This window comes from Odocoileus virginianus, chromosome 17 (assembly GCF_023699985.2).
Source record: "Odocoileus virginianus isolate 20LAN1187 ecotype Illinois chromosome 17, Ovbor_1.2, whole genome shotgun sequence".
Taxonomy (NCBI): Eukaryota; Metazoa; Chordata; class Mammalia; order Artiodactyla; family Cervidae; genus Odocoileus; species Odocoileus virginianus.
The window spans coordinates 22,026,982-22,050,198 of record NC_069690.1 but is presented as its reverse complement, the minus strand read 5'-3'; the positions used below and the strand labels follow the sequence as shown (position 1 = coordinate 22,050,198).

At 41.1% G+C, this 23,217-nt stretch overlaps 1 protein-coding gene across 4 annotated transcripts in view; it reads left to right on the top strand.

The window, feature by feature from the left end:
- The window catches only part of SMG6 (SMG6 nonsense mediated mRNA decay factor), a 197,074-nt gene that overhangs the window by 12,381 nt on the left and 161,476 nt on the right, over positions 1–23,217 (top strand). For 3 of the 4 annotated variants that reach the window (XM_020909771.2, XM_020909772.2, XM_020909770.2), the window contains exons 7-8: positions 2,740–2,850; positions 3,228–3,440. In XM_020909771.2, the coding sequence (XP_020765430.2) occupies positions 2,740–2,850; positions 3,228–3,440 (324 nt within the window). Of the gene's footprint in view, positions 1–2,739; positions 2,851–3,227; positions 3,441–13,347; positions 13,535–23,217 lie in introns of those variants that run through there. The other variant, XM_070478845.1, reaches the window with a different exon arrangement.

Below are 23,217 nucleotides of genomic sequence, written 5' to 3'. Positions count from 1 at the left end.
AGTTTATCTGCGTCCTTGCTAAAGCACACTATTTTCTGTTGTTGTGTGTGTGTGTTTTTAAATAGTAGGCAACCTAATTGCTTTCAAAGCTGTATGGCATTGTGGTTTTGACTTGCATTTCCCTAATGAGTACTGGTTTTTTTATGTTCTTGTTGGCCATCTGCGTATCTTCTTTGGAGAAAAGTCTATTCAAATCCTTTGCATATTTTTAAACTGAGTTGTCTCTTTTATTGTTGAGATGTAGCAGTTCTTTATGTAGTCTGACCTTAATCAAATATGTAATTTATAAATATTTTCTCCCATTTTATGGGTTGTCTTCTCACTCTCTTGATAATGCCCTTTTAAAGAGTTTTTAATTTTGATAAAGTGTGGTTTATTTATTTTTACTTTTGTTGCTTGTGGTTTGATGTCATAGCTAAGAAACTCTTAACCAAATTGAAAGTTAAGGTTTCTTATTTATTTATTTAGATGAAAATATAGAAATCCTTTTTTTTTTTTTTTTAACAGTTTTAATTCTTCTGTTTAGGTCATTGATCCATTTTTGGTTAATATATGGTGTGAAGTAAGGGTCTAATTTATTCTTTTGCATGTGGCCCCTAGCATCATTTGTTGAGATTATTCTTTCCCCATTAAATAGTCTTAGTACTCTTAAAAGTCAGTTGATGTATGATAAATTTATTTCTGGACTCTCAATTCTCTCTCTTGTGCAAGTACTATGTTGTTTTAATTACTGTAGTTTTGTGGTAAGTTTTTAGATTGGGGTATGTGAGTCTTCCAACTTTGTTCTTTTTCAACATTGTTTTGGTTGTCTGGGGTTTTTTGGAATGCTGTTTGGATTTTAGGATCAGCTTTTTCTTTTCTGCCAAAAGAGTCACTGTAATTTTGATAAGGATTGCATTGTATCTTTAGAGTGCTTTGAGGTCTGTTTACATCCTTACCGTACTAAATATTTTGTTGCAAAAACACAGGATGTTTTCCATTTATTTAGGTCTTCTTTGATTTCTTTCAGAAATGTTTTGTCATTTTCAGTTTAAAAGTTTTGCATTTCCTTGGTTAAATTTATTCCTAAGGTATAAATAAGGTATGTTGTTATTTTTGATGCTATTATGAATTATTTCCTAATGTCTTTTTCAGATTGTTCACTACTAATATATATAAATTGAGTATTAATCTTGTGTCTTCCCTCAGTGGTTTGTTGCCACACTAATTAAATTGCTGTGCTTTTTTTTTCATGGACCTCTGACCTAAGTTAGTACTCTTTGTGAGTTCTTTTCCTTTGTCCCTCTTTTTCTTTCTCTGTCTTAACCCAATTAATTGTCTTTTTAACATCACTTTCTCAACTTTTCTATAGCTTTTCCTTCAGTGGATCCCAAGTATTTGCTGAGAATATGCTGTGCAGTGTTTTGCTAGGTAATTTGATATGGTTTCTGTCCTGAAAAAAAAAATTGAGAAGACAAGTGTATACAGACAATATACAAATTGCACTTGATAGGATATGATGCAATTGATTGTTGGAGACATCATTTTCTATGGCACTAAGAAAGAAAAATGTGAGCTCAAGTAAGATGATGATAGATATTGATTGTGAGTTGTATCTTGAGTTCAGAGATGTTAAAATATGAAGAAAATCATTGTGGGACTGATCAATTACTGGAAAATCAAGGGAGTGGCATAATTAGAATAACATTAAAGATAGCTTCCATTTAACTGACTGAAATCATGTACCAGATATTCCGTTAAATGTATAATTATGTGAATTTTATTCTTTCCAGGAGCCATATATGTTGGTGAATATCTTCATTTTACAGATAAGGAAATTGTTCTAGGTTGACTTTCTTAGGCGTATACCTAATTGGTGGCAGGGCCAAATTCACACTCATGCAGTTGAGCTTAGAATGTGTTTCTTTAACCATGTTAGATGGTTGCAAGGACATTTAAAGAGTAAGTAGGTGCTGGGGAGAGAAGGAAGTAGTAGTCTAGGTACATTTCGAGGCAGGGAAAGGGTAAAAACGTATATGATAGAAAGATAGAAAGGCTTTTGATTTTCTTTCCTTCTAACCCTCTCCCTTTGATTTCCTTATTAATTGGTTATAAAATTGGACTTGAAGTGTTTTTTTGCTGAATACATTGAGTAATAGTTTCCTTTTCTCAGTAGAGTCAGTACGTTGTAGTGAAAACATGAACTTAGGAGCCAGGGAGGCCTTGGTTCAAATACTAGCTTATCAGAGATTTGGCTTTGAGACTTTATTGGCCAAGTTATGTAATAATCTTCCTGAGCTCCTGTCTCCTCATCGTTAAAATGGGAATAATAATGTCTACCGGGCAGTTTCCTTGGGTTTGGAAATACTGTTTCTGAAGTGCTCATCATTTGCCTCGTAGGTACGCTTATTCTGTGATATTGCCATTGTTTATAATTTAAATATAATAATAGTACATGCTGACAATTTTCTTTCTCTAAAGAGAAAATGTAACTGCTTTCATATTTTGTGAGTCTCTTTATTCTTCTTCCCCACTGCTGAGTGTGTGGCTTTAAGAGTCGGTCTACATGTTAGACATAGTCCTGGATGAGAAGAGAGCTCTGTTGTCATCACCATGGCTTCTCCTGTGGGCAGCTTTCTCATTTTCTTGTTGGAATTCCTCACAGCTTGGGAGGGATGGTAGGGTTTCCTGGGTCGGCTGACTCAGGCTGGAGTCTGGAAGAGAACTGGTTGACTCAGTGTCTCTGACCTCTTTCTGCAGAGGAGGAAACTGGATGCTGTCTATTATTATATGCGCAGTTTAGCTGCCAGCAACCCTATCCTGACTGCCAAGGAGAGTCTCATGAGCTTGTTTGAAGAGACCAAACGGAAGGTGAGTAGGGATGCAGGCAAAATCATTTCTTCCTAGAAGAATGCATTTCTGTTACTGTCTCTGTTTCCTTTAGGAAATGACTAATAGTGTCCTCAAGGGGTGCCATTGGTCTGTGCTCTAGAGTCAGTCTCTGTACAGAACCAAACTCATCTTTAGGAGAGCACTCCAGGGCCCTTGGGTGTACGTATTCCACAGCATCTGGTTTACAGAATAAGTAACTTTTATGAGACAGAGCAGATGATACTCCGTACTTCGGAACTATGGCTAAGTCTTTACTTTTTACAGTTCTTAGCAAACAAGCTCAGGTGAGATGAGCACTTCTCTTTATTGGCTGAATACCAGGAGAGTCTGAGCTTACATGTTTGTATGTCATACAGGCGGAACAGATGGAAAAGAAGCAACACGAAGAATTGGAGCTGAGCCCTGACCAGTGGCGGAAAGGGAAGAAATCCACTTTCCGGCATGTAGGAGATGACACCACTCGCCTGGAGATCTGGATTCATCCATCCCATCCCCGGTCCTCCCAGGGCACCGAGTCTGGGAAAGATTCTGAGCAGGAGAATGGGCTGGGCAGCCTGAGCCCCAGCGATGTAAGTTTCTCAGAGCGATGTCACGAGCATGACTAGCTGAGTAGGCGTGAGAACCCAGTATGTGCCGCCATGGAGCACTGCACAGACATTTCCCATTCATCTCAGGGAATTAGACCACTTCAGGCTGCCTGATGTTCTCTTACATGTCCTCCATCTACATTTCCTTTATCTGTACTATGCGCTTCCCTCTCTCACCACTGTGTGGCACTATAGAATTTAGTAAAAGTTTTTCTAGATGAAGATGAATTTAGGATTAAAAGTTTTTTGCTGCCCTGGGTTCGTAGACATCAATATGATGCTTTAGGATTCTGGGTGGGATTTTTGAAACTAGGGAGAGGGCACAGTAGTTGGAAAATTGTGAATGGCAGGTTTATTGTGCCCTGAGAGCAAAATTTATACAGTGGATGGTGAGATGAGCTGAGACCAGGTCTTGAAAGGTCACACAATAAGTAGTTTGACCTTTTACCCAGAAAGTCATATGGAGCCATTGAGTGCTTTAAATAGGGAAATGTCAGGTGTGCATTTCAGAACTAGAATTCTGGATGTTGTGTGGAAAGTTTGGAGAAGAGTAAGACTAGAAATAAGGAGAGTAGGAGGGTGCCACAGTAATCCAAGTGAGATGCGAGAAGGAACTGAACCAGGAAATGGCTTTGGAGATGGGGAAAGTGAACAGAGTATATTAATGAGGTTGAATCCAAAGGACTTGATTGGGCATGGGAGCTGAGGGAAGTAGCACTGTTTTCTGACTTGAGAACTGGGTGAACTGGTCTGTTCCCTGAGATAGAGAATAAAGGTGGAATTGGTTTTAGGAAAAATATGATTTAGTTTTGGACATGTTGGAATTTCTGTAGGACATTGACGTACAGATACTTAGAGACTAGCAAATATCTGAAACTCGAGAGTGATCTAGGCCAGAGGTGAAGATACTTGAAGGCATCCTCTTATAGAGGCATCCTCTCATGACTCCTCTGAAGTCATGAGAGAGAGTTGATTCAGCTACTTGAGGAAGGGACATTATGATAAACAGGTTGAAGGCCTATGAAAGAAAGGAGATAGATGGCAGGGAAATGTCCTTGCAAATGATGAGAAAGGAGTAGGATCCAGAGCACAGGTGAGGGGGATAGCTGAAAAAAAAGATGAGAGATCCCTCTTTCTTGTGCTTGAGGGAAAAGAGGAATGGATAATTGGGGGTGCAGGTAAGATTGTGAGTATTGTAGGAGGGAGGTGAAGGATGGCCTTTTCATGTTGTCTATTTCGTCTTTGAAGTTGGAGGCTTGGTTGTCTGCTAAGAATGAGTCAAAAAAAAAAGGATGAGTCAAAGGTGGCAGGATAGGAGGACTCATCCTTCAGGGTTTAATTTAAAATTCCCATTTATCTTCCACTGTCTTTAGTCTTCAGCTCTTTTCTGGATGACTTGGGAAGGAGTCATTGCTTATAAATGAAACTACCAACTTCCTGTGTGCCATGGTACGCATGGGGCCCCAGGACATCAGGGTGCTTCAGAGGGGTTGCTACTGTAGCAGAATCCCTCACTACTACCTCTTCTAGTTTGGATGTTACCACCTCAGACCAGAAGTCTACTTGAATAGGAGACAAATTGTTCTATGGGATTAGCTCCAATATGTGTCTTTAAAATGAAAGCAACAATGACAATTTGAGAAAGTATTTTATGGCATTTTTTAGGGAGTATCCCTCATTAAAGTTATAATTAATGTTTTGTAGATCTCTGTCTTCCATTAGGTGTTTTATTTATTTTTTTAAGTAATATGTCTGTAAATTCATATTTTTATTCTTTTTTAATTAAATTATTATTTTTAATTGTAGTATAGTTGACTTACAATGCCATGCTTGTTTCTGGTGTACAGCAGAGTGATTCGGTTATATGTTTTATATATATATGCTTTCTCATATTCTTTTCCATTATGGTTTCTTACAGGATATTGAATATAGTTCCCTGTGTTATACAGTTGGACCTTGTTGCTTGTCTATTCTATAACCATTTGAATTTGCTACTTCTAAACTCTCCATCCATCCCTCCCTTACCCCTTCCTCCCTTGGCAACCACAGCTCTGTTCTCTATGTCTGTGAGTTTGTTTCTATTTCATAGTTAAGTTCATTTGTGTCATATTTTAAATTCCACATGTGAGTGATATCATGTGTTACTTGTCTTTCTCTTCCTGACTCACCTCACTTAGTATGATAAGTTCTAGGTCCGTCCATGTTGCTGCAGTGGCATTATTTCATTCCTTTTTATGGCTGAGTACTATTCTCTCACACACACACACCCCATCACATCTTCTTTATCCATTCATCTGTCAGCAGACTTTCAGGTTGTCTCCATGTCCTGGCTGTTGTAAGCAGGGCTGCTGCGAAAGTTCGGGTGCATCTGTCTTGTCTTTTTTTTTTTTTTTTTTGCATCTGTCTTTTCAAATTAGAGTTTGTCTAGATATGTGCCCAAGAATGGGATTGCTGAATCATATGGCATGTGTTTTTATTCTACGTGCATCTAAGAGAAGGCATTTTCAGCTACACATTGGAGCCATTACATTTTATTAGTACATTTTAAATTATGCAAATAATGTATTGATGTATTTTTAGTAAAAATTTCAAATAATTACATATATATGCAGAGTAAAATGTGGTAATTTGTTTTCTGAACCATTGGTGAAGCTCTTTGTATGTTTTCAGCCTCTGCATTATCCTGGAGTAATTATTTCCCTTAATTTGTTTTAAAGTTACCTCTTGGGTTTGGGCTCTTAGTTCTATACTACCAGCACGGGGGAAAGAAGCCTGCAGTTTCATAGCTCTCTGTTTGTCCAGCTAGGGAACCACGCTGCCTTTTTTGCCTGTTTTCTCAGGCCCAGGTCATCTTCCCATATCCTTTTCTTTCCTACAGCGGGCCCCAAGAACTCAGTTCGCTCTCTCTGTTCCCCGTAACAGGAACGTACATTGGATGAGAAGTGAGAGTTTATTCACAGACATTTGAGTAATTAGGCTTTGGAGATGCAGAGATTAAAATAACCAAAGATGATTTCTAGTCTTAAGGAGCACTCTGTCATGTGGGGAAGATAGAAACATAAATATTTGATTATATTATAATGCGGTGTGCTGTGATAAAGGCAAGCATGAGACTCTATGGGAACAGGAATTAAGGCATCTAAGGGGCACAGTTAAGGAAGGCTAGACTGAGGAGGCAGTTTGCAGCTGAAGGATGATGTCAGGGCATTTCTACTCTTGAGGCATGAAGGCTTAGGGAGCTGCAAGTCATTCAATGTGGCTGGAGGCTAGAATGTGAGCAGTGCTATTGCTGGAGATGTGAGTCATCCTTTACCCCTTTTTCAGTTAATACCAAGGGTTATTTACTCTACCTCCTAAACATAATTTTAATCCATCTACTCTTCTCTATTTCTCCTACCACTATCCTAGTCTAAGCTATCATTCATCATGTCAGTAATCCACAGATTATTGAAAGAAGTTCTTAATGGTCTTCCCACATTTATTCCTGGTCCTCCTTAGGCCTTTGTTTTTAGATTGTAACCCAAATGAACTTCCAGGTACACGTTTCTGATCATGCCACTTCCCTCTTTGACAGTCTTCAGTTGTTTCTCTTTGCTCTTAGAATCAGATCCAAAATCCTTAAAATAGTTTACTGGGCCCTGCAAGATTGGTCTCTGCTACTTCTAACCTTATTTTATACCTCTCCACTGCGCCCGCCCACCACTTTGTTCTTGTTCTCTGGCTATCCTGGCTTCTCCCTTGAAGGGCCCAGCCTCTTTCTGGCCCTTGGCTATGACACATTCTCTTTGCCTGCAGTGCTGGTCTCTCTCAATCAGCTCCACTCTGACTCATCCTTAAATTCTCAGAGTAAACATCCCTTCCCTTTTCCAGGGGAGCTTTTTCCTGGTCCCTGAGCCTGGCTGCTTCCGCTTTGTGATGCCAGATTTCTAGTTAAGTAGTTACTTATTTATGTGTTTTTGGCTCTGCTGGGTCTTCGTTGCTGTGCAGGCCGTCCTCTGGCTGCCGCAGGTGGGGGCTGCTCTGTAGTTGCCGTGTGCAGGCCTCTCATTGAGGCGGCTGCTGCCGCTGTGCAGCGCGGGCTCCAGGGCGTGTGGGCGCAGCGATTGCAGCTCCCGTGCTCTGGAGCACAGGCTCAGTAGTTGTGGACCACGGGCTAAGCTGCCTCCTTGACCTGTGGGGTCTTCCCAGACCAGGGATCGAACCCATCTTTCCTGCGTTGGCAAGCAGCTTCTTTACCACCGAGCCACCAGGGAAGCCCTAATTAAGTAATTTTAGATGCAGTTTTTCTCTTGTTGGTTGAAGTCTCTGTTAGATTCAAGCCTCTGTGAGAGTGGGGTCCATATTTGGTTGCTCATTGCCTTATCCCCAGTGCCTGCGTATAGAAGATTCTAAATAAATCTTAGTTGAGCAGATAAAGGAGGGGAGGAAAAGTGAGAGATGAAACTGTAGAATTAGGAAGGACCAGGTTCTTCATAAATATTGAGGAGTTTGAGTATCTAATATTAAGGACTTTAAGCAGGGGAATCACATAATCAGATTATATAATTCTCTTTTCAACACTTTTAATGTTGAAACAGATTTGTTTTTCTTTTTTTTTTCTTTCTTTTTTTTAAAATTTGTTCTTTGTTAATTTTTTTCTTTGGTTTTAAAAGGAAATTTTTTTTTAATTGCAGAGATAACACCAGTTCACTGTATCTAAGTAAAAAACAAAGTTTAAAATGAGAGTCACTTGTTTTCTTGCCTTCAGAGGCACCACTATTAACTATTTGGAAGTTCTTTCAGACATTTTTCTAAAATTTTACAGGTGTGTGTGTATGTATACACACATGCCTGCAGACACATGAAATGTATTTTTAAGGAAAAATGGGTTTATACTATATATGGCAACATACAGTTTGCTTTTCTGAATTATCCACTGGTCATACAGTCACTTCTGCTATAAGGTAACACATGCGTTCCTAAAAATCACTGTGCTGTGCACAATTGCACAATAAAAACCACAGAGCTGACGGGGAAAATGGGGTTAGGAGAATAACACTCAAAAGCTTCCTCAGTGACATAGTTAAAAGAAAAGATAAGAACCTAATAAAACAGTTGTTGTGTTTTCTACATGTTCATTGGTTAAGAAGTATGTAAATACTATCTTGAAAAAGACATAAAGTTCACTTATAGAAGTGGGTTTTGGAAGGATTGCCACTTGCGAGTTATTGTGAAGTGATGGAAGGAGAGTTACTTGAAATTGGACCTGCAGGTAGAACACCAGATTGGCTTAGGCGTGGCTCAGAATGTAAGCTCACGTGGTGAACTGCAGTAGCTGGTGAATGTTTGGGGTGTGTGTCTGTGTTTTGTGTGTTCCAGTGCAGCTCCGTTCAGCTGGGTGGAGTCTTCTGTGTTTACCTGTTGTTTCTCCTGAACAAAATAAAAGTTTGTGTTAGGCTCACATTGTTCCCTAATATGCTGATCATGATGGAACAGATTTGTGTCTTCAAAACAAGGGTTACAGCAGAACTGTGTTTCCACTTGCCCAAGAATATCTTTTCTTAGTACGTCCTTAGTATTGCTGTATGATACTATATTATAAATGTGTATGCCATGTATTTATCTGTGTAATTTAAATATTCGCTTGTGTTTTACTTGCTTATTCACTTCAGTTGTCCTTTTTGAGTGATTAGCCTTGACGGAAGGTGCTCCTTGGACAACTCCTGGAGACTTTCTAGCCCAGACTGCTGCAGTTGCTGCAATTCAGATCCTTGAATAAGAAACAAAATTTGGCTTCAGGTGGTTGTTAGTAATGATAGTCAGCTCCAAACTAATTTGTTCTCTCTGCCAAGCGTGAGCTTTGGCTTTCTTTCTGACTGGCTGCAGGAGGTTAGCTTGTGGGTTGTTGGTTATCAGCCTTGAGATGTGGTTTGGGTTAAACATGCAACCTGGGGAGGGACTGCCAGCCCCAGCTGTAAGTGGCATCCTCTGAAACTATTGCGCCTCACATTTAAACTGTGTCCCTGCCAGCTAGGCCACTCCCAGTTCAGTGTCACTAGGGTTCCAAGCATTCTTTATTTACTGACTATGCCTTCTGATGGTTCTCAGCTCCCTTTGGAAATCAGGAAAGTGTCCTGTTTAGCAAATGAGTTGTTGCTGAGCTTGAGTTAATCTAAGGATATAAAATCATGGCATCAGAAATAATGTTCACACTGAAAGGTGAGAGTCTCTGATGGAAATGCTGAGGATTTTCTGAGACCTGATTGCTCTGTTATCAACATCTTGAATGCAGTATAGCATGTGTCCATCTGCGTGAAGAATGAGCAGATGATAATGAGAGCCGTTTGCTAGATGTTTGTCTCTTAGACTTAAGTGAGTTCTGTTGTGGCATGATTTGGTTTGCTGTGCTCAGCATTTTCCTCAACCCATTGTGATTGTTGTATGTACAGCACCCTCGGTGCTATATGTAGAAATATGTCTTTAGACAAGTTAAATGTCATTGTATATTTGGCCAAGCTCTCACCAGACCTTCTCTTTGGCTCCTCTGAATATTTTCGAGGGTCAGACTGGACTGAATTTCAGTAGCTACTAATACTTGTCATTAGGCCTTTCCTTATTGAATCTCATTATTTCACCCACCAGATGATATTGTTTGCCTTGGTCTTTTTCCTTTTACTCCTCATCCTTCTGTCACATTCCATTATTTTATTTCTTTGCATAGTATCTTTTTTTTTTTCTTTCAGGATTTATTCAGATCTGGAATTTAATGCAGTTATCCCTGAATTTTTAGAGCGGAAGACTATATTCTGGGTCCAGTGCTTAACCAGACTGGTTAACCTGTCCTGTTGTGCCAGTTTTGTGCTAAGATCATAAAGATAAGTGCAACATTGTTATTTCCTCAAAGTGTTTAGAGTCTAGTGCATGGGTCAGCTAGCTTTTTTTAATAAAAGACCAGATAGTAAATGTTTTAGATTTTGCAGGCCATATGGTCTCTGTTATTACTCAGTTTTGCTGTTTTGCTGCCAAGGTAGTCACAGACAAAATGTAAATGAATGAACATGGCAGTGTTGCAGTAAAACTATTTACAGAGACAGGTGGCAGGCTAGCTTTGGCCTGCAGTCTAGTTTGCCAGCCTCCGGGTGAGTGGGAGGAATGGCTCCATAAAGAGAATGTTTCCGTCAACAGTTGATTACTGTTGTTTGTGGTAGTTATGTTTTGTAAAGTCAACATAGACACTGAATGAGCAGGTACTGAATGCTCTTAAGGGAAATTCAGGGTTAGGTTCCTATGAGCCTCTGGTTACAAGATTTTCATCTACTGATCAGTACACATGTATGTTTCTGTTTAAAGATGCCTTATTTAATATATTGTTGATTCTCTAACATTGAACTCATGACCAACAGCACCAGTCATGCCCAAACAAACTTATCTAGCACATGTATTTTCTCCTTAAGGCACATCACAGTCTTCTTGTGTTTAGGAACATTAGCATTTCAGCACTGTGCTTGGGGACCATTTTAATCAGTGCGTAAAAATGTGGAAAATGTGGCACAGAAAATAGGCCACAGAAAGGACACTTGTTTTAAGTGTGAGAGAATCACCTTGCTCAGTCTCAGCTGGGAATGTGCTTATCAAGCGACTCAAGTTTTTTTGCTGCTCTGTGCATGTTCACAGATGACTGTGAAAGCACCATGAGTGATGATTTCGGTGCTACTAATAAGTTTTAGTGAGTCGGTGAATTCACAAATACAAAATCCACAGGTATGAGGACCGCCTATCATGGTGTCGTGAGGGAGTATGTCTTGGGTGCCACGGAAGCACAGAGAAGGGCATAGTCCAGTCCAAGTGGAGGCATGGGTTGTGGTGGGGAAAGGAAGGGCCAATTCAGAAGGATTCTAGGAAAAGTTAACTAAGGAGAGTGAAAGAGAATGTTCCGAGTAGGAGGAACAGCCTGAGCAGAGACAGAGGCCATGGACACAGCAGAGGGTTTGCCGGGTATCTGAATCTGTGATAATTTGGAGGAGGATGTGAGTGGTAGAAAGATTGAACCTTCCACAAGAACCACTTTCTGGTTTGGTGCTGTAGGTATACATGGGTGTGGAGGTCAACAGGCTGGTCTCATAACATCCTTCTGGATTCTGGAAATAACACTTTGTTTCTGGAATTTCTCATTGTTTCCTTGTCATGTCTGCACTGGTAATTCAACAAAAGCAGTACCATTCCATTCATTAAGTTTGGTAGGGTGAAAGTTGACTTAATTTTTGCCCCACAGTTTGCTGATTAAAAGGACTACTCTTTGAGATTGTGCTTTAGGCATTCGTAATGAACATGGAGAAGATACTAGAATCTCTTGTGTCTTGATGGTTGGGGGAAATTGCTAATGGCTTCAATTAGAAGGGCAAAGTTTTTTTCATACTTATATTTTTATTGCTTTTAAAAGTTCACAAAGCCAACACATGTTTATTGTAAAAAGTTTGAACATGCTGATAAATACTATGTTTTATCACCTAGAGATAACTATTATTAACATTTTAGGGTATGCTCTTCCTGGCATTTAGATCAGAAATGTCTCATGCTCATTATCCTGGAAAATCAAAAGAGAAAAATCCACACCTAATTTTTAACCTAGAGTCTGGTTGGGAAAGTGGTATTCTAATTTCTTAGGTCAACAGAGTTATCCATATCTTGGTCTTCATCAAAGTAACACAATTAGAGTGACAACCGTAATGTCCTCTCTCTTGTGCATAAAGAGAAACTTCTCAAGCCACATGAATAAGGAAGAGTTCAAGAAAGATTAGGCATCTAGGACTGATTATTGTTTTTGAAAGATGAGTCTGAAAGGATACATTTCATGGGGAAGCATCTTGAGTGAGGAATAAATTGGGCATAAAGGATTAAAGTGAGGCTCCCTGGGCTTAGGAAATTTATGACCTTGTTTGGAAAGCTGGATTCTTGTTGGGGAAATTTCTAGGCAGTTATGTTGGGGTTGGTTTCTAGGTGGGTGGGAATAGGGGTTGGAAGATCTAGTAAAGGAGTTTTTAGATGCTTTAAAGACTTTTTTGAATGGGGTAATATAGTTTGTATGTCTATATATAAAATATAAATTGTATACATATATAAGAGGGATTCCTGTGTGGCTCAGTGGTAAAGAATCCTCCTGCCAATGCAAGAACCACAGGAGGCATGGGTTCGATCCCTGGGTCAGGAAGATCCCCTGGAGGAGGAAACGGCAACCCACTCCAGGTTTTTTTTTTCTTTTTTTTTCTTTTCATTTATTTTTATTAATTGGAGGCTAATTATTTCACAACATTTCAGTGGGTTTTGTCATACATTGACATGAATCAGCCATGGAGTTACATGTATTCCCCATCCCGATCCCCCCTCCCACCTCCCTCTCCACCCGATTCCTCTGGGTCTTCCCAGTGCACCAGGTCTGAGCACTTGTCTCATGCATCCCACCTGGGCTGGTGATCTGTTTCACTATAGATAATATACATGCTGTTCTTTTGAAACATCCCACCCTCGCCTTCTCCCACAGAGTCCAAAAGTCTGTTTGGTACATCTGTGTCTCTTTTTCTGTTTTGCATATAGGGTTATCATTACCATCTTTCTAAATTCCATATATATGTGTTAGTATGCTGTAATGTTCTTTATCTTTCTGGCTTACTTCACTCTGTATAATGGGCTCCAGTTTCATCCATCTCATTAGAACTGATTCAAATGAATTCTTTTTAACGGCTGAGTAATATTCCATGGTGTATATGTACCACAGCTTCCTTATCCATTCATCTGCCAATGGGCATCTAGGTTGCTTCCATGTCCTGGCTATTATAAACAGTGCTGCGATGAACATTGGGGTGCACGTGTCTCTTTCAGATCTAGTTTCCTCAGTGTGTATGCCCAGAAGTGGGATTGCTGGGTCATATGGCAGTTCTATTTCCAGTTTTTTAAGAAATCTCCACACTGTTTTCCATAGTGCCCACTCCAGTTTTCTTGACTGGGAAATTCTATGGACAGAGGAGCCTGGCAGACTACAGTCTGTGGGGTTGCAAAGAGTCAGACACAACTGAGCGACTGAGCATGCAGGTCTTTATCAGGTAGATATATGATCATCTATTAGTGGTATATCATACACACTGTTATTCATCTTTGCTTTTTTCTTTTTTTAAATAATCACTATTGGACTTAGGAGTTAAGTCCATTCCATGAGTGATAGCCCGCAAGTCCATTATATCTCTTTAGGATTTGCAGCTTGTTAGCTTTCATTAATTTATTCCAGCATCTTACATGTCAGAGGCAGGACAGTGCAGAAGTTAACAGCTTGGGTTTTCAGAAGTCCTAAGTTCAAGTCCTAGCTTTATCAGTTATTAGCTGTGAGACTTTGGGCATATTCTTTAATCTGACTGTGCTTCGGTTTCCTCATTTGTAAGGGACTGATAACGATAGACTAAATGAGATAATGCACATAGAGAGCAATGAGTGGCATGTTGTAAACTTCTCATACAGTGGTAGTAGTTGTTCCTGACGTGGTTTTGTTATAATGCTCTTTTAAGCTGTTAGATTTGATGTTGCATTTTTCAGTTTCTAACCAAAGTGAACCATGAGGCTTATAATTCACAGACTGACAGCCCACTGCCTAAATGCAGACTGTCCATCTGATCTGAGGAGTTTTATTTAATTATGGAAAATTTCAAACACACACAGGAAAATCTCATAACGAGCCCTCATACCTGTCACCCGTATTTTCCACATTTGTTTCGGCTTCTTCTCCGCTCATTCCCTGCTGATGTATTTTAAAGCAAATCCTAGATATCATATCACTACATCCATACATATTCCACTTCCCTACATGCCTTTAAAAAAATTAACGAATGTTTTCTTAGGTATTACAGGGCCATTCCCATGCCTTCCTTGGTGTCATTCAACATCTGATCTATAATTTAATTTCCCAATTTATCTATCAAATGTCTTCTTATAGTTGGTTTGTTCAAGTCAAGATCTGTATTATGTTGTCTCCTAAGTCTCTTAATCAAGACCAGTTCTGCATTCCCTTTTAAAAATTTTCTTCGTGTCACTCGCTGGTTCAAGAAGTAGGTCAGTTGTCCTGTGGCATTTTCACATTTGTGGATCTGTCTCTGTTTCCTTATGGTATCATCTGACCTCTTCCTCTATCCCCATATAACTCTAAATGAGAGCCAACACAAAAGCATGGTTTGATACTTTCAGCCTTTTTGGCAAGAGTACTTCACTCGTGGAACTGTGTGCCGCATTCTGTACTGTGTCAGGAGGTGTCTGATTAGTTCAATAACCAGAGTTCAGGTACAAATAAATTTTGTTGGTTTTATTTTAAAATTACAATGAGTTGCCAGCTAATTCTCAAAAAAAAAAAAAAAAAAAAATCAAGATCTGGCAACAATTGGCCAGAGCTGAGCAGCCTGCTCACCCTTGGTTTGTCACTAGCCTGGTCCCTCTCCTGTGCTTACATGTTGCTTGCTTACACCACCCACCTTGCCTGTGCAGGCATTTGATTTGTGATCCATGCTCCAGAAGGGCCACCAAGGTAAGATATTACAGTCCAGGTTTTTTAGGACGTGTTTAGGTTGTTTCTCAGAGATTCCATTTAAGGTTGCCAGGCGCAGCCAGCCGGGCCTGACTTTGGGTGCAGAGAAAGGCCTTCGTCATTGGGCCATAGGTGTTTTGTTGGGGATGGCTGTCACTGGCGCTGACCCATAACCCAATTAGCAGTATGTCCTGCTGCTTGGCTGGCTTACTGTTTGTCTGCTGCCCAGTAGTGAGCCTGGGGAGTCCAAAGGTATCACTTCTGTTTCCTAATGAAATTTGTGCCTGTGGGAATTGAGGCCTACCTGCAGAGCTCTGGGACAGAGCTCTTTCCTCAACATCCTGTTGCAGCCAAGCTTGGTGAAAAGTGAGAAGTTACACTGCCTAAGCGTGTGAACTGAAAAGCTTTAGGCTGGTTTTCGTAAAGTCTGAATGCCACCCACCAAACCAGATGGTTAGAATAAGCTTTTCTGATCTCAGGTAGTTTTCCCCTTGTCCAGGCCTTTTAGTAACTATCTGAAATTTCTGGCAGAGTGAGAACCTTGTTTGCCAAGGTTTCGGAATCATCTGCCTGGAATTTTATGTGCTGCCCCTGCCTGCATCTCCTGTGTCCATGTTTCCGTGGTGGTTTTTCCTTCAAGGCTCTGTGATAAGTTGATGATTTCCTTTCTGACTCTGAATACATGGCTCTGCAAGGCTGGAAGGTATATGAGGTGTATGGTTTTTTTTCCTTGCCTTTAATCAAGAGTCCAGCAATGTAAAAAAAAAAAAAAAGAGTCCAGCAATGTGAACATTGGCCAACAAAGGAGCACAGCTTCACTGTGGGAAACCCAGGCTAGGTGGCCTGTAGCACAGAGGTCTCATGTGCTCAACTTGTTTGATTTGCTTGAAGGCTTTTTTTTAAAAAGTATGCTGTGCAGGTGGCATTTTCTTCAGGCCCATCCTTTGTGTTGCTTTTCAGTGCCCCGTGCATAGCTTGTGCACCCGAGCTGCCGCTCTTGCTGCCACCACTGTGCAGATGAAAGCTGTGATGTGTGGGTGGTACACATCTAATGCCTCCACATTCTCCTTACCCCCGCCCCGTCCCGTCCATGAACACAGCTGTAGATGAGAGCATGGTTAGAAGACAGGATGCCTTGCCTTGTCTTGGAGTGAGTTCCAGTTTCTAGTGTTGTATCATGATCCTTTAGGTTGGCACTTGTAACGCTAGTGCCAGTATGGAGTTCAAAATAGCTTTTGACCTGATTTCCTCTGGGTAGTGAAAGCATTGATTTAATTTAAAATAATAGAGAAGAGTTGAGTCTCTATGCTGGTAGGTAGATGTTTTGTCCTTGGTAACTCAGTTATTTCATTGCCCCATAATTATATCATCATAGCAGAGAATGTTAGCTTGATTTTTTGGCCTCATGCATACAAAGATTTTATATCTGTAAGGTGGATACCATGTATTTTTTCAGGGTTGCTGTGGGTATTATCTTAGCTTCACGTCGTTGATGTGGCCCTTGCCTTTTGTAAAGTAGTTTGCAGTGTGTACCCCATGTCATTCTCCTCCACCCTGGCAGCTGTTTGAAAATATTTTTCTGTGAACTGAGATTTGACAGCGTGTGGTGACAGGGGTTCATCTGAGCCTCTTTCTACAGGACGAGGCTATAGCTTAGCTCTTTTTCTCAGGCCATAAGAAAGTTATCTCACCAAGTTATCTTGATGAGAGAACTCTCAAAGAAAAGCAGAACTGGGACTGGGTTTTTTTGGATATTAATCTTATGAGTTTGCAGTGAAGAACAGTCCCTACCAGGCAAGGACTGATCTGCCTGCCTGGATCACTGCTGGACTCTTGGGCCGATGTCTGTCTTTGTCTCTTTGTGGTTGGCCGTGAGTGGAAGTTTCTCAAAGTACATTGGCCCTACCTGCAAACCCTTAACGCCTCACATGACCTCGGTCACCAAACCACTTCAGGGCTTTATTTTTATCCTAGCCGTTTCGTTTCAAGATGTGAGGTTGGTTTCTTTCCTCTAGCAGAGCACAGTTCTCTAGGGGGACGAAACAGAGTGCCAGGGTGCAGTTGAGGCTGGTTAGACACCAAAACCACACTCTTCGTCTTTCGGGGCTTGAGACGTGACATAAAGCCATGCTGCAAACACCAGCTTCCACATGGTGAAGAAACCTGGTCAGAAACTCGCTTCATTTAGGGTTTGTGTTCCTTTAATTTATGTTTTTAGACAAGTCCAATGAGGAAGAGGTATGCCTGCCCCATTCTGCTTCAGCCAGAAATCTGATTCTAAGAATGGACACTGGCTTAAAATCCAGTATTTCCCAGCTGAAGGTTTTTCTTCTTCCCCAGGGGCGTTGATGAGAACTCTCACAACTCACCAGGTCTCAGGAAACCGGATTACCAACATATCCTGTTCGCGTGCTTGTGTGTATTCTGTGTTACCCACAGGCCACTTTCCACCCCACGTGACCTTTAGTTACCATCCGGAAAGTCAGGACCCAGATACCAGTCAGATTTTCCAGGCTTTGGTTTGGTTTAGACATTTTAGAAAATGTTAACAGTAGTAATTTTACAGGGACTTTCTCGCGTGGCACGCATAGTAAATGGGAAGTTAGACATCCTGAAGGGAGGAGGAAAGGCTCCCCCTGTACTCTTTTCAGTAACATGTTTGAAAATGTGAACATTCACAAGAAAACTTGCTACTGAAATGCACAGGGAAGGAGAAGAGAATTATCTGATTGGTTAGAAGTCAAGTCCATGCCCCAGTTCTTAGGTTTCAAGACTAAATTCTGAAGTTCTTCTTGAGTTCTTTGTAAACTTGTGATGTTTATTATTGGAGTTGCTGATAACACACTGCACCGAATATTATTTTAGTCAGCATCTCTCCATGTAAATGGACTGTAATGAGTCAGATCATCAGACTGCCAGTGGCCTGCAGACTGTACTGTGCTTAGTCCTAAGCTCAGTCGTGTCCAACTCTTGTTGACCCCGGGAACTGTAGCCCACCAGGCGCCTCCATCCATGGGATTCTCCAGGCAGGAATACTGGAGTGGGTTGCCATGCCCTCCTCCAGAGGATCTTCCCAACCGAGGGATCGAACCCCGTTCTCTCCCTCCTTGCAGGCAGATTCTTTACCGTCTGAGCCACTAGGGGAGCCCTGAGAACTGCTTTATTACCTTCTCATGTAAGGAGTTGTTTGAGAAGGACACGTGACAGAGAGATGTACATGGCCCACAAGCCTAAACTTTTTAGTACTTGACCCCGTACCAACTAAAAGTTGGCCCACCACTGCTCCAGAAGCTGGACGGATGAAGGCAGGTAACCCAGAGGTCCTTTAGGACGTTGATTGTCAACAGAGGTGTTTCCGCCTTTTGGGGACACAGTTCACTTTTCGGGTCTGTCACCATGGGATGTTTAGCATTCCTGGCCTGTCCACTTGATGCCAGTGGCTGGCCTCCACTTTTCCAAGTACCCCCTGGGAGGGGTGGAAGTATTTTGGTTGCGAACCGTTGATTTAGCACCTACTGAGATTAGAAAAACACCTTGTTAAGGTTTCTCCCTTCATTTCCTCTCAGTCAGAGAAACAGACTTGGCGTTTGGTCCTTCACAGCATAGGGATCAACCACAGTGAGAGAATTCCAGTCACTGGCGGAATAAGGAGAATTTTCAGTGTAGAATAAAAAGGTTGTAAGGAAGTCATTTAATGAGTGTGTTTGTTGCTTGTTCACCCTTCAAGATACTCATTCAGGTTGACGTATGATTTGTGAAAGGTTTGTTTTGATGTTGGCACGCCTTGAAAAGCATGTTCTTCTCTACGTGAGAGGAAGAGTGGCCATCTTTGACCTTAATGTCCAGATGATTTTGAGATCTGTGGGAATCCGTACGGTGTACTTGAGAGACTTGTTCAAGGCCAATGTAAAGACGTAGTTTTGGCATCTCCTGAATAATCTGATATCCAGACTTAAGCCAGAACGCTGGGGTTAGAGAATTTTCCAGCCTGGGAGAGCCGACTGAGAAAAGTCCTCTTCTGGCTGCTTACCAAGTTAGACAGGGGAGCAATCAGCTGCTGATTCCCAGCCAACTGGAATGCATGTGCGGGTGTGCTATAAATCGTCCCCTAGGATCCAGCTCCTAGCCTGTGAAGAAATTCTTATTCCAAGTGAGAATGAGACCCTTCCCCTGCACCCATGTTCAAGCTGCAGCTGCTGTAGGAAGGAATGGAGGAGTGAGGCGATGTTACTGGTAGTGAGTGGGAGCGGCTCATTTTCTTTCTAGCATTCTGTCTGTTGGGTGGAGGGAGAGACTGCACTGGCCTTTGTGTTTTCTCCATGTTGTCTTTCTCACCAGTTTCCTGTGTTTCTTTAAGTTTCTGACCATGCTCATGGGGAGATGTATCTGCAGTCCTGTGATTTGCCGTCCCTCTCCACTCTTTAAGGTCTCAGGATTTCATCTGTCTGCTCTTTTTTCGCTGCCTTGGGTGTGATGTTTGGGCTAAGGTAGAGAATGTGAAATAGCTGTCTTCTTGGCGTGTGATCTTACCCCAGTCGGCAGACTCTTTGTTTGGCTCCAGGGGGAAACTTGGGTTTTTCCCCTCCTGGAAGCCTTTTCCTTTACTCATAAATATTTAATATTGAAGTTACTGCTCAGTTTTATTTTCCCAAGTATTGGTATATAGGCTCCCTAGACCAGAAGGAACTTAAAATACGATCGAGATGCTTTCTGATGCTCGAGTCCCTGTAAAAATCTATTTACCACACAGTTTTATTATTAAGAGCTTCATTGATTTTTCCAGTTGTTTTATTTTCTATCTCTCTACCAATTCAAGGTTTATTGAGAGTCTGCTTTGGGAATCATGAGGCATCTCTCCTCCTCTGTTGCTCTTTCCTTGTCATTCAGGCCTAGAACGTGCACCCAGGTGATGTGGTGGTCCCTGGTAGCATTGCTCTGACTGAATTGTACTTTGGTGTAAAGTCATCATTCAGTTCAGTTCAGTTGCTCAGTTGTGTCCAACTCTTTGTGACCCCATGGACTGACTGCAGCACGCCAGGCCTCCCTGTCCATCACCAGCTCCCGGAGTTCACTCAAACTCACGTCCATCGAGTCGGTGATGCCATCCAGTCAGCTCATCCTCTGTTGTTCCCTTCTCCTGCTGTCTTTAATCTTTCCCAGCATCAGGGTCTTTTCCAGTGATTCAGTTCTTCATATCAGGTGGCCAAAGTATTGGAGTTTCAGCTTCAGCATCAGTCCTTCCAGTGAATATTCAGAACTGATTTCCTTTAGGATGGACTGGTTGAACAGTATGAACAGTAAGGTCATCAGCTTATATTAAAACAACAAAGAGGTCTAGGGAATTATTGCTGTTTGCATTACCAGGTCTCTTTGTGGAAACTGCGGGAGAAATTTTTGCTTTTAGTATCAGAGATAGTTGTGGGGTGGGTTTTTGGGTTTTTTTTTTTTTTTTAACCTCATGCACATTTACTAATTTGTTAATTCAGAATAATTCTCTATTTTAGTTATTCCAGAAGTTAGAACTGAACTTGTAACTGGCTTTAGTAAGTGTCAAGGGTTTCTGGCATGCTTTTTTTGTCATGTCCTTATTACTCCTGACCTCTAATCTTTATCTCTCTGGCTCCTCTGTTTTCTCTTTTTTTAAATTTTATCTTGCAGTGCAGTATATACCTTTATACATGGCCCTAAATAACTTGCTTCACAGTTTTATATGGACATTTTTCTCTTTTGTCTTGCTTGTTCAGTTGTGAAACCTTTTTCTCAGGTCAGCTAATCATCTCTGAGTGGATCAGGATTTTTCCTGTCCCCATTCAGGTCATTTCCATAAATACTTAGTGAATATTTTTGTATGTTGCTCTTTATTCTAGGCACTGCACCTAGAAAGGCAAATGATAAATAGTAGTCCTTTCTTCAAAGATAGTAAGAAAAATGGATATGTAAATAAATACTTATAATGAAATGTTAGGCATGAATAGAAATCCCTACACCATATAGAGGTAGTACAGAGGAAAAGAAATTGACTCATGATGAGCAAGGAAGGCTCCCTAGAAAAGTGACGTGTCCTTCATTTTGGAGGATGAAACAAGTTCTTCAGGGAGATGTGGGTAGCAGAATTTTCTGGCATGGATTAAAATCATGGTGGTTGCTTCTGAGATTCCTAGTCAGGAGTCTGTCATTAGAACATCTTAGGCCATGGTACAGATGTCCACACTGATGCTGTCTAATCAGTCAGCTAGAACCGAAGAGTCATCACAGAGTGGATGCTTCTAGGCTTTTGATTTGGCCCAAGCTTAGAAGTGAATCCTTCAAATAGTTCTTCTCTGCTTTATTTTATGCATTAGCAAAGGTTGAGTCATCCTACAGTCATGCCTTCCATCATTCTGGGAAGCTTTCTGAGCCAAGCCCAGCTTGGCTTGGGAATAAGTTATGCTTTGTGTTGTAACCATTGGCAGTAAGTCCTATTCTTGCTCCTTGCATGCATAGTAGGACTGCAGCTACTGAATCATATGGGAGAGAGGATTTGGAATAATACCTCTGCCGATTTGCATTTTTCTGGGGTGTTTCTTTCTTGGTAAAGATACTAGAGTCTTACTCTATCTAATGAGATTTTGAGCTGACTTGTGCCACAAATCTCTGAGATATTCAGCCCTAATTTGTAAAGCAAACTCTTTGTAAGTCAGTTGACATTCTCTTTGAGGAATTTCTTCGGCATATTTTCTTTAAGACTTTTGGACAGATCTGTAAAACAGTATGGCTTTTAAAATACTTTGAAGTGACATGTATCAAAAGGTTGGCTAAGACACTAGTGGATGCCCTCGCTGCCCCCTCAGAAGCTTTCCCTTGTGGCTGATGTAGACTTGGAGTCAGTTCTTCTGGATCATATTCCTAAATTTCTTGTTATTTCTGTGAATGTGTTTCTCAGACTCGCTCCTTGTTTTTACATCTGAAAAATGGGATCCAGTTTTGCACCATCAACAAATCTGGTGTTTAACACCTGTGTAGCTTTCTTGTACCTGGGTGGAGCCACAGACTTTCAGCACGGTCACCTTCATTTTTACCACCTCAGGTTAGAGTTTGATGGGGGTTAGAACACATGGGCAAAGGGTATTGGCATGAAATAAAGGCTTTTTGTGGGACTGCGGAAAAGATAGTGATAATTTAAAGAAAACTTTATTACAGAGTAGTATACATACAGGAAAGGGCCTACATCAAAGGCATACAGGCTGATGAATTGTCACAGACTAAGCAAACTGTTGTCCAGTGTAATTGGTTTTTGACTTGCTGTTTCTGTGCTTCCCTTTCCTTTGAACTCTAAACTTACATTTTCCCTATATATTTAATAGGAACAGTGAGAGGGATAAAGCACTGTAAATAAGTTCGGAAGAAGTTCATGCTCATGATTTCCCTGTTTTCTGGTGTGCCCAGGATTGATTTTCATTGTTGAGAGAGGATAAGGAGAACACAGAGGAGAATTGCATCAAAGATAAGACATTTGAAAGTGTTTGTCATGTCTTTTGAACCAGATATTTTGAGTCTGGGAACCAGCACCAAAAGGATATGACTGACAGAAAACTAGATGGAAGCAGGCCTTCCTCCAGTCACAGTGAAACTGAGTCTGTCACCAAAAGTGCTGTGGTTTTCAGCCTTGTTGTTGAACACTCTGGCTATTGGGGGAACAGTGACATCACAGCCTGTCTGCTCCTGGAGAAGCTTGGGTCCAGCTGGGATGTGGGATCCCCCAAGTACTGTGTTGCGCGTTTATAGCCTTGTCTTTGGTGTCCAGGTAAATGCTGGGCTACGTCAGCTCATGTTGCCATCTATGTGTAACCCATTTTTATTTTAGCCGTTTTCTTCCCCAGTCCACTGCTGGCTGCCAGTGAGGTGTAGAGGTGCCTCTGCTGATAAAGAACAGATACAGAAATTCACATCCAAACCTGAATAACCATTTTTAACTTGAAACACTTTTCCTAGGAGTCGATGGGCCAGAATCCTTTCCTTATTTGGTGCCTTGCTCAAATCCAAAGCTCACATGAGGTTGTCAGAGCTCCCTATCATGCTGGCTATTTGCTTTTTTGGTGCCCATGGCAGAATGGTTTGTGAAACCTTTTTTGTGACCACATCTTTCTTAAACTGAACCCTTGTTCTCCTCTGGGTTCTTAGACTAGTTCTTACTCCTCCCTTTCCTGAGAGATTCAGGGGTTTTCCTGTATTGTGGTAGGT